Consider the following 10,822-nt stretch of genomic DNA (forward strand, 5'->3'; position numbering starts at 1 on the left):
CCCGATGGCACGTGTGGGGCACTGATCTGCAGCAGAGGAAGGGGAGGAGGTCCCAGCACAGCTCTGCACCATGCTCTGCCACACTGGGCAGCTTGTTCCTGGCTCAGCAGTGCCATCAGACAAGAAGCAGGGAAGGAAATCAAGGATGGGGGGTACCATCAAACGCAGTCGGTTCATGCCTTTGCAAGACAAACAGACCCAGAGCTTGAGGGTTGTTCCTGCTTTTGTAGCATTCGTGTGCTGTAGCTGAGCAAAAGGTTCTGCTGCTTGAATCTTCTTCTGCAAGAGCCGCCTACCAGTGAATGTCTGCAGGGAATGGAGGATGTGACAGAAAGCATTTGTCTCCACGACAGTGTAGTTACACTTGGTCTAGAGAGTGAGAGAGGCAGGCAGCACTGCCTGATGTTGGTCAGGGTGAGCTCCTCCTGCCGCAGCGCGATGATGGCAGGGCTGGAGATGATCTGCAGGGACAGCTCACAGGTGCTGTCAGGGAAATTGGGAACACACCCAGAGCTCGGCCACACACACCCCACAGCCAGAGCGTTGTAAGCTGAGCTGCCTTGATGTTTCTTGCACTCATCCCAATCTCTGTGAATGAAGACTCGGAATGCAGCCAAAGTGTTGATTGAGCACGAGTGTGCCTTTATTCAATGGGACAAAGGAGGGCGTGTGAGGTCTGCTGGAACAGTGGGACTCATCCTCTTATGTCTCATGAGAGCTGCTCAGAGCCCGTGCTGTTACCAGGAGCCTGGGACTGGTGGCCTGATTCTACGCCCTCCTCCGAGATGCTCGGCTTCTCGTCGGTGATGCTGACCTGAGCCTGCATGGTATTGCTGCTGTCAGGGCATTCGGGCTGTGCTTGTGCTAGTCTGTCCTCGAAGGCCACTGGGTTACAATTTAGGCTAGTGCCTGTAGTGTCTGGCAGGCTCAGGTCAGGAGCTTCATCAGGGATTGCATTAATTATGGCTTGAACGTGGAGGACATTCTTCTCTCTATTGCTGCACTCACATGCAATGTTGTCCTTTGAACTGCAGCATCCTGTGCTTCCCATGAGCTCTATATTGATGGAAGCACAGGATGCTGCATCATCATATGCGCTGTGTCTTGGGGTTACACAAGGGCTGGAGTCACCTAGGAAGGAGTAGATGCACACGGTTAGTGTCGAACGTTCACAAGATGAATCATGAAACAGGTTCTTGACATTTGGCTATGTAGTGGTGGTGGGCAGAAGCAAATAGGCTTCTGGCAACAGTGTCACTGTCTTGAAAGTGATACTCATGCAGGTCCAGCTCTTGTGTTGACAAGAGACTCATTTGGGAAAGACAGGGGTCAACTGAAGATGTCAGGCATGGGCTTGAACGCCAGAAAAAGGTACAAGCCCACTGAAAGCATGAATTCTACCTGTGTTGCTGACAAGCAGTGTTTTGAAAGTTGGATTTGCACCCTTACCTGCCAGGACCACGACTTCGGCTTCGGAGGGCTCCCTGGCACTGCTCTGCAGTTGGTGTTCAGCCACAGTGGATGGTCTGCGCAGGCAAAAGCATGAACACCAACTGCCAGCTGGTGACTCCTTTGTCTTGCTGGGAACCCTCGGTCTGGTGAGAAAACAGAGCATGCTGTCAGTTGTTGTGCAGGTTGAAGAAAGAGCTGCTCCGAGCCCTTGCCAATTGTTGCCCGTTTGTTGCCCCTATAGTTCCCTCCTCCTGGCACTGCCTGCTTTCTGCTGAAATCTGCTCAGTCCTGACGTCCTGCTAGCTAAATTCCTCTCAACCATGTCGAGCAAGATGCGGAGCACATGAGCAAAGTCTCCACAGCCAGACAGGACAGGAGCTGGCAGGCTCACTTATAATGGACTAAAAATAAACCAATAAGACCCACCCAACCAATCAAAACAGGGGCTGGAAAGGGAAGTCCTTTTTACCTTTCAGATGGAAAATCAATGATGGTGTGGAATCTCCCTTGAGCAGCTGTGGGGTCCTCCTCCACCTCGACGTTGCTGCTCTGTGTCACTGCAGGAGAGCTGCTCTGGCTGCTTCTCTGAGCCTGTGCCTCCTGCAGTGTGAGCAGCTTTGTGGGTGGAGGAGACACCCACACAGACTTGGGTCGATCCAGAGAACTGTGCCCTGCAAGAGAAAACCACAGGTAAGATTGAGGATCCGAAAGCAACAGCACTGCCATCCCAGTTCTGCATTTCTCTCAGACTTGCATATCCAAGCGACTCAAAGAAGAGGAGATCAAAATAACTCTGTGCTCACAGGTATGCATGTGGCAGAGGACACAGTCATAATTAAGAGCAGCTCTCTGTATCATAACAGGCAAACAAAAATGCCTAGAAACACTAGGGGGCAGGAATCTCAGAAATCTTTGTTGCCACATTTCAATCAAGCTTCACCTCCTTACAAAACATCTTAACAGCAGTGACAGTTTTCTCCATGTAAGGTTTGGGTTTGGACACTCTCAGGATCCAGAAATGGGGCGCCATATTCTAATCTAACCCCAGAAGTCTGCTGTCTCCTCGACAGCAAAAGCATTTGCAAAGGTCTTGGAGAAGGCCTGGATTACATCAAAGTGTCAGATTAAGCTAATGCGGGAAGACACTCACCCTCTCCCACAGCTGGTGTGGAGCAGAAGAGGACATCTGCGTGGCTGATGATGAACTCGACTACAGTCGACTGTGTCTGCAGCTCCTTACAGGCAGCTTCACTGGCGCAGGCAGACGGGCTCTGCTGGGATCTGAAGAAAAGGCAGATCATATAAGTCATTTCCCCAAAGTCATTTCCCCATGTCTGAGCTTTTGCAGAGAAAAACTGTCAAGTTGAGCTCCGGAGACTTCCACAGTGGGCAATCAGCAATGCCACTGACGAAATTCTCCTGGCTGATCCCAGATAAACAAGTGAGTAGAAACTGTCCCCTGGGGTTGGGGGAGAGCAGAACTAAGCATCATGTTGAAATGGAGAAAGAAGTTTACCTTAAGAGGTTTGGAGCCCACACAATTGCTAAGTTCTTAGCATCCATGTTGGTCACGGAGCAGTTCCTGGCCAGAGATTCCAGGTGTGTCATCAAGTACTGCAGCGTCCTGGAAAACAAGAGAGGCACATGTTCAGCACCAAAAAGCAAGCCGTGTTGCAGTGCACAAAACAAACATCACTTCATGCTGGTTGTTGTCATTGCTACCACCCTGAATATGAAGTAGATAAAACGTTCCCCGTGCCACCACGCTGCAGCACCAAGCCCCACAAAGCACAGCCGCAGCCATCGGCTGCACCAACCGTGCCCCCGTGCCAAGGAACTGACCCAATCAATTGACCCAATGCAGCCTTCAGCCGCTGCAGCGTGCACAGGCATGATGTTGCAGGTGTGAGACAACACCTGGAATCGCATCATCGCCCTCTGAAAGGCAGCAGGGCTGAGCTCAGCAGACCGAGGGCAGCACTGACCTGTAGTGAGGAGCGGGCAGCTGCTGGATGGCATCTTTCATTCTCTGCACGCGCTCCTCCTCTGCAGCACCGGCAGCGTCCTGGAAAAAGGCAGGAAGGGATTCAGACACCAGTCAGGCTGGAGAGCTGCCACAGGTTTGGGAATTATGGGGACAGCGCGCTGGTGGTCAGCACCGAGGCAGACTCGATGCCTTCCAAGAGGCATCAGGGGAACACAGCAGCACGCAGCCTGTGCCATCAAGGCCAAGTAGTGCAAGCTCTGGGGGCTTTACTGCCTGATTGCTCAGTGTAGCTCCTCGCAGCAGGCATTCCTCTCCAAGTCCACTTTGCTATTAACCCCATTCTACCAATAGCTGGGGAACAGCAAAGGAAAGGGAATTCTCACAACCATTGTGAATAGCTTAAATAAGCACCTCTCGGCACCACCACAAGTGCCATCAGTGAGAGGCAGGATGTGGCAAAGACATGCCTTATGGGGCTAACAGAAAGAAGACCTCAGAGCTGGGGCACTGCTGCAACCACTGGCCAGGATTCCCAGGGAACAGGTATGTATCATTTCCAAGACATTGCCCTGTGCTTACCAAGAACTTGTCATACAGCTGGTCAGTCAGCAGCGGGTTTGGGAGCTCCCTGAAATACATCTTACACAGGGAGCTCACGCTGTGAATGTCTTGGACGCTGAGCTCTGGCACCTGCTCCGTATCGAATTCATGGCTGCAGAGAAAGACACAGAATTGGGTAGAGGGCTTTGAGAAAGACGAAAACAAGTCCAAAGCCACAGAAAATACGGTCAAGAAAAGGAAGGGGTTCCTCTGAACGCCCGCAGCATGGCACGTGCCCCTACTGACAGTTGTGTCAGTCGCAGCACTCTTACCGTAGTTGCTGGATCTTAGACATGACGCCAGAGAGGCGGTATATCCCCCGCACCACGCCATGATGCTCTATGAACTGAGCACAGCTCTGCAGGACCTGGGGGACTACAGAACAAGAGCCAGCGGTTAGCTCAACTTGCCCAATGGAGCAAGATCTCAGGAATGGGCTGTTCCTTACCATCACGGCCAGAGCGCAGAAGGTGCTCCCCCAGGTCACAGCCAAACACCCCTTCCTTCTTCGGCTCCGGCTCCGTCGCTCTCCTGGGACGGGCCTTCACCAGGGAACGAAGGAAGGGGATGAGCTTGCCCCGTCTCCTTGGCACTGCACAACAAAACAAAGAAACCACTTCATTTCAATTTCAGGCTTGGCTCGGTTGGACGAGGCCAAACATAATGCACTCGACAAAGCATGTAACATCGGGAAGAGCATTCCCAACAAGGACGCGCAAGAACATATTTTCCCTATCCCTGGAGGTGCCCAAGGAGCTTAATGCAGTCCTCTTGCTGAGATTGCTGTACATGGGTATTAACAAATCCCCTGAAACCCACATTTTGATCCCATTTTACTAACCCACTTATCAAATGTAACATACGTACCTGGCTCTGGCAATGAGTTGATTAGGGAATCGGGAACTTTTCCACTGATGAGTTCCACGCACTCACCAGGGAAAAGCCCAACCTGTAATAAAATCAAAAAGACAGGTGGGCATTAGCGCAAGCCCAGAGCCAAAGGGAAGGTCCTCTGACACCAACACAGGGCAACTGTTTGCATCCAGCAGCCATCCTGTGCAGGCAGAGCAGCTCCAACCTGAGATTCCCGACTCTACTCAAGTTGTGCTCTCTAGTCACAAACATGTGCCTACCTCAAAGCCACGCTTGCCTCTCCACCAGGGGCTCAGCTCCTTTGGTGGCATTGCAATAATGCTCACCATGTCTCCAACCTGCAAGAGATTGAAACATCAATCCCAGCTTCAGCACAGCTGGCAGGAAATCACAGCTCAAATAACTGCCTAATTCTGTGCTGCAGAATATCCTCAAGCTTGACAGCAAGGGAGATATTCTGAAGGTGTCTGAGACTATTCCTGAGGCGTTCACACCCTACACTACTCTCCCATGTATGACAACAAGGAACGCCTGGAACTGCTTACCTCAAGGGAGAGCTCATCTGGCCCCTGGGCGACGTGGCTCCTAATAACATGGGCCGCCGCAATCGCTGGTACGTTTAAAGATGACATAGCACGTACCAGCTGCGGCTTCCGCATGTTATCAGCCTGCAAAACAAAGCACAGACCGTGGTCAGGAGCTGAGGACAAACCAGGAGGATTTCAAGGTGAGGAGCACATCTGCAGAGAAAGCTGCAGCAAATGCGCTCCGTCCTTATCAGGAGCACTTCAGAAGGAGCTGCACGTCTCATCACAGTTATTTCCCTTTTTGGCGTGCATTGCCAGGCCATGCAAAGATGCATCTCTCTCTACCCAGACTAATCAGCAATGGCACTGGCGCAGACAGCTGGCCAGGCCCTTTTTGGCCCATTCTTTCCTGCAGGAGAGTACATCTGCAGCTCCTTCTAATGGCTCAACACAGGGAACAAAGACCAGACAGAGCTTCATACTGTACCTCCGTCGCCGCCACCTCAGGCTCACGGCTGATCCCACTGCACGCGACGCCCATCACAGCAAGTGTGAAGACTCTGGAACAGAGCAGAAACACACTTCTGTTTTCTCTATTCACACAGCACAGTATGGACAGACTTCTTCAGAGCTACCCGCGCATACCCTGCGGCAAAACCATGTGGGGGGACAAATCATGGCACGTACCTGGCAGTGAGATCACCTCAAGCTATCTGCAGCAGTTCCTTGTCGCTTTGCTCGGATGGAATGAGAGCTAAAGCTGCACCGAGGCAGTGGGCGGAGGGTGAGGAGAGGAGAGAGAAAGAGCAGGTCAGTGAGCAGGGCTAAGACAGCCATGGAATAACACACACAGCACAACCTTCCCACCCACTTGCTGCAAGACATGCTGAGTCTCAGGCTACGTGATGCCTGTCCGCCCAGCAACTTTACAATGCTTCCACTACTGAGCAAAGACAATGGAAGAAGCACGGGACAGGTGCCAACTTTACTGATACCCCCTTTGGAACGTGTGTACCAGGGGAAAATTACGTCTGATGGTCAAGAGTAAGCAATACGGTGCTGTGAGCTCCGACAGCCAGCAGTTCTCAACACCTCACTGCCCACCCATCCATCCCACACCAGCTCAGCTTACCTACAAGCTGCTGCACACGACGGTGTGAAGAAAAATACAATAAAGTCACTAACTAACTAACTAACTAACTAACTAACTAACTAACTAACTAACGGCACTAACTAACGACTCTAACTAACTAACGACACTAACTAACAACACTAACTAACAACACTAACTAACTAACAATACTAACTGACTAACAACACTAACTAACTAACAATACTAACTAACTAACAACACTAACTAACTAACAACACTAACTAACTAACGGCACAAAAGGCACAAGAACACAAGACAACCAACCACTCCGACCACTAGCTCACCCACAAAGGAACACAGAACGCACCGCTCCTCCCCTCATTCCGGCCGCTTATGACATCACCAACGGCCAACAGCCTGGTCCACCATGACCCCCCACAAGGCGGGGAGCCAAGACCACGTGGTCACATCTGATTCCAACACGGCTCAGTGTGGGCTTGGAATTCTATCCTGGTGTGGCAGCGCAATGGGAGGTGTTAGGGCACAGCTGAAGAGCTGACAGACAATGGACGTTTCCAAAGGAGGGTGCCAGATTAACCCTCAGCATTCTCTTGCGGGGCTCTTAGGAATGCTTCAAACCCATTTTCACTGCCTAGCTCATTTCTAGAAAGTCCAGTTGAGAAATGCTCACTTTGTCTGGGGAACGCCTCTATGCATCATGAATTAAAAATAAAATAAAATGTGCACGCGACCCTATGAAACTTACCTCTCTGCTCTTGTTGTCAGCCAGACACCTCAGATGAGCATGACGTGTCCCTGCTCCTGAATGAAGATCCACCCAAGTCTGTGTTCCACTCTGCTCCATCTCTGGGTCTAAAAGAAACACAGACAGAGATGATTACAAGATCCTTTGTGCAGACGAAAGACAAGGGTGCACACGAATTCTGTTTAGCAAGAAATACTACAGTCCCAATGGACTGCGGTGGTAGTACTTGAATCCTCATTTGGGGCTGGAGCTCAACAGGTCAACACATCAGAAATAACACAAAGTGCATCTGGAAGACGTGTCTCTAAGCCCAGAAAATCCAACACGGGAGGGGGCTGGACAGTGGACCACAAGTGCCCATTTCCATTGCAGCTCCCTGTAGAGAACAGCACCAATCAGCAGGCGTGAATCAATTCATTCATAAGCTGCACAATGACTCTGTTCTTTACATGATAAAGAAACACACAGAGATTCCTGACCAAAAAGTTGGGAGTTAATAACGACCAAAGAGGTTCCTGTTCCTACGCCTCATCCTCTCACCCCAACTCCTGGGTGATGCCCACAGGCTTCAAGTCAGCTCTCAAATCCATTGAACTCCAGTCACAGAACTCTATCAAAAAGGATGTCATACATGTGACACTTACCTACATTTTGCATCAGAAACAGTGACGCCAGCAGGAGCAGAGAGGTGACTGTCCCCCTGTACCCAGCACTGGTGAGGCCACAACTCGAATTCTGTTTCCAGTTTGTGGCCCCTCACTGCAAAAAAGACACTGAGGCATTGGAACGTGTTCAAAGAAGGACAACAAAGCTGGTGAGGGGTCTGGAGCACAATGAGGCCATATGAGGAGAGGCTGCAGGAGATGGGAATGTCCAGCCTGGAGAAGAGGTGGCTCAGGGGAGACCTCATTGCTCTCTATAACTTCCTGAAGGGAGGTTGCATTGAGCTGGAGGTCGGCCTCTTCTCTCGTGTCATTATTGATAGAACTAGAGTGAATGGTTTCAAGCTGCGGCAGGAGAGGTTCAGGCTGGACATTAGGAAATATTACTTCATAAAGGGTGGCCAGGCACTGGAATGGACTGCCCAGGGAGGTGGTGGAGTCACCCACCCTGGGGGTGTTCAAGGAACGTCTGCAGAAATCCCTGCTGAAATCCTGACCTCTGCCACAGGTGGCTGAGTGACACAAAAGCTGTGTCCTTGGTTCCCGGCCTTACCTTCTCATGCCGTTCATCTTGCTCTGCAGCTCCTGCTCTGAATAGTCTTCTTATATTCCCATGTGATGTACCCTGAAATACATCATTTAGTGAGTCTGAACAAAACATAAGACATTAATTGGAACTGTGAAGAAATGTTTTTTGCACTTTACTTGGAGAATGTTCCATGCTATACCTTCTTTTCTCAATTGTAACACATGATTTTTTATAAAAAGAAACATAGCAAGTCAGCTTTTCAGTGTGCACATTGATGAAACTTGGTGAAATACAACTTCAGAAAAATGTAATTTGAAAATTTAAATATTCTTTTCAGAATCTCTGCTATTAGTTACCGTTCCCATGTTCTGATTTGATGATGATTCTCTCAGAGCTGTTTTGTCACTCCCCCCCTCAAATGCACTTCAAGTGCTTTAGGAGCATCACTGGAATTTTGAATAAACTTGATATATTTTAGCAAAGCTGCTACAGATGCACGACTGAAGTACTTTGGAAAAATATAATCTTGATTGAACGCTGAACAGTGTTATTTAATTATAATCCAGGTAATTAATTAAACCATGGAAATCACCTCCCATTCAGTCAGCTCCCACCAGGGAAATCGCTTCCCTGCCAAGCAGATGCAACCAACACAAGCTGCTACATCACTCTAGGGCCCCACTGAGTCTTCCCAAGGGGTCTCCAAAGGCTTCCCTGTTGACTTCTGGGAACCTGGGAACACTTACATGGAAGCCAGTGCCACCTAATGTGCCCCAGAGGTCTCTCAGGGCCCCGCAATTAGCTCTACAGACATCCAGACATGCCCCAGAGCAAGTATGTGTGCTGTAGGGAGCCCAAGAGACATTCCAGAGCACCCTAGTACTCCTCAGTGACATCAAGGGTTCTTCACCTGTCTCTAAATATGCCCTATTGGACTTCGTTTTCTCTTCTGGAGCCCTCCTTGGTTATCAGCTTTGCTTTCTCATGCCATTTATCTCACTCCACAGCTTTTGCTCAGAATATTCTTTCTTGAATTCCCACAATCCAACAGAATCACAGAATTGTAGGGGTTGGAAGGGACCTCTAGAGATCATCGAGTCCAACCCCCGTGCCAATGCAGGCTCCCTACACCACGTTGCACAGGTAGGTGTTCAGGCGGGTCTTGAATATCTCCAGAGAAGGAGACTCCACCACCTCCCTGGGCAGCCTGTTCCAGTGCTCCGTCACCCTCACCATAAAGAAGTTATAGTGCACATTCATGTGGAACTTCCTATGCACAAGTTTCACCCCATTACCCCTAGTCCTGTCCCCACACACTACTGAAAAGAGACCAGCCGTGCCACTATGGCCCCCACACCTCAGGTATTTATAAACCTGGATCAAATCCCCTCTCAGCACCGCCAACGACAACCCTCTGCACTCTGCCAGTCAGACAGTTCATGACCCAATTCACTGTACACTCATCTATTCCATGCTTCCTCAGCTTTGTTATAAGGATGTCATGGGGGACAATATCAAAAGCCTTTCTGAAATCAAGGTAGACTACATCTGCCACTCTCCCCCTATCCACCCAGCCAGTGACATCTTCATAAAAGGCCACCAGGTTGGTCAAGCACGACCTCCCCTTGGTGAACCCATGCTGAGTACTCCTGATAACCTGCTTTACTCCCAGTTCTCTGGAGATGGCATCCAGCACAAGCTGTTCCATCACCTTCCCTGGGATAAAGGTGAGGCTGACTGGCCTATAGTTACCTGGGTCCTCCTTCTTGCCATTTTTTAAAGACCGGAGTGACACTGGCCGTCCTCCAGTCTTCAGACACCTCCCCAGTTTCCAAGGCCTCTGAATGACTACAGAGAGCGGCTCAGCAATGACCTCCACCAGCTCTCTCAGCACCCGTGGATGCACCCCATCAGGTCCCATGGATTTATGGACATTAATGTTTCCTAGGCACTCACGGACCACCTCTTCCCTGACTAAAGGGAAATCTCCCATTCCCCAGACTCTCTCATTAACCTCCAGGTTCTGGGATTCCTCAGGGAATGCCTTTTCACTAAAGACAGAAGCAAAGAAAGCATACAGTATTTCCGCCTTCTCAGCATCCTCTGTTACCAGAACCCCTTCCTCTGTTACCGACCACTCCAACCCCCCCTTGTTTTTTGTTTATTAGCAAACTATTAACATACTACAAAATAATAGCACTAATTACATAAGTAACATCATCATGCCAGCATCCCGACCACCTGCTTTAGAGATTTATCCTTCATTTTGTGTAACACTTCAAACACTGCAAAGAAACAAAGCAAGTGCAGAAACAGGACGCCACTTCCCTCAG

The 10,822-nt window shown here is 50.0% G+C and overlaps 1 protein-coding gene across 1 annotated transcript; it reads right to left on the bottom strand.

Annotated features, from left to right (window-relative positions):
- Window positions 1-619: 619 nt before the first annotated feature.
- Window positions 620-9,860, bottom strand: LOC146753426 (rho GTPase-activating protein 32-like). The gene is made up of 16 exons (XM_085529359.1): window positions 8,514-9,860; window positions 7,299-7,405; window positions 6,127-6,199; window positions 5,927-5,999; window positions 5,458-5,580; window positions 5,173-5,250; window positions 4,859-4,988; window positions 4,488-4,631; window positions 4,312-4,414; window positions 4,019-4,151; window positions 3,438-3,517; window positions 2,969-3,076; window positions 2,603-2,733; window positions 1,922-2,123; window positions 1,450-1,595; window positions 620-1,131 (listed from the first exon to the last, which is right to left on the bottom strand). Exons 4-16 carry the CDS (start codon window positions 5,978-5,980, stop codon window positions 710-712), a joined length of 1,854 nt encoding a protein of 617 aa, XP_085385485.1. The 5' UTR covers window positions 5,981-5,999; window positions 6,127-6,199; window positions 7,299-7,405; window positions 8,514-9,860; the 3' UTR covers window positions 620-709.
- Between the last annotated feature and the right edge of the window lie 962 nt (window positions 9,861-10,822).

This window comes from Coturnix japonica, chromosome Z (genome assembly GCF_054131305.1).
Source record: "Coturnix japonica strain WE chromosome Z, WE-NBRP24, whole genome shotgun sequence".
NCBI classification, from domain to species: domain Eukaryota; kingdom Metazoa; phylum Chordata; class Aves; order Galliformes; family Phasianidae; genus Coturnix; species Coturnix japonica.

Excerpts from the sequence above, each read along its gene's own strand:
- LOC146753426 (XM_085529359.1), bottom strand. The coding sequence starts at position 5,980 with ATGGGCGTCGCGTGCAGTGGGATCAGCCGTGAGCCTGAGGTGGCGGCG. Across the intron at positions 5,581-5,926 it reads CTGAGGTGGCGGCGACGGAG|GCTGATAACATGCGGAAGCC; the intron begins GTACAGTATGAA and ends TTTGTTTTGCAG. Across the intron at positions 5,251-5,457 it reads CAGATGAGCTCTCCCTTGAG|GTTGGAGACATGGTGAGCAT; the intron begins GTAAGCAGTTCC and ends AATCTCTTGCAG.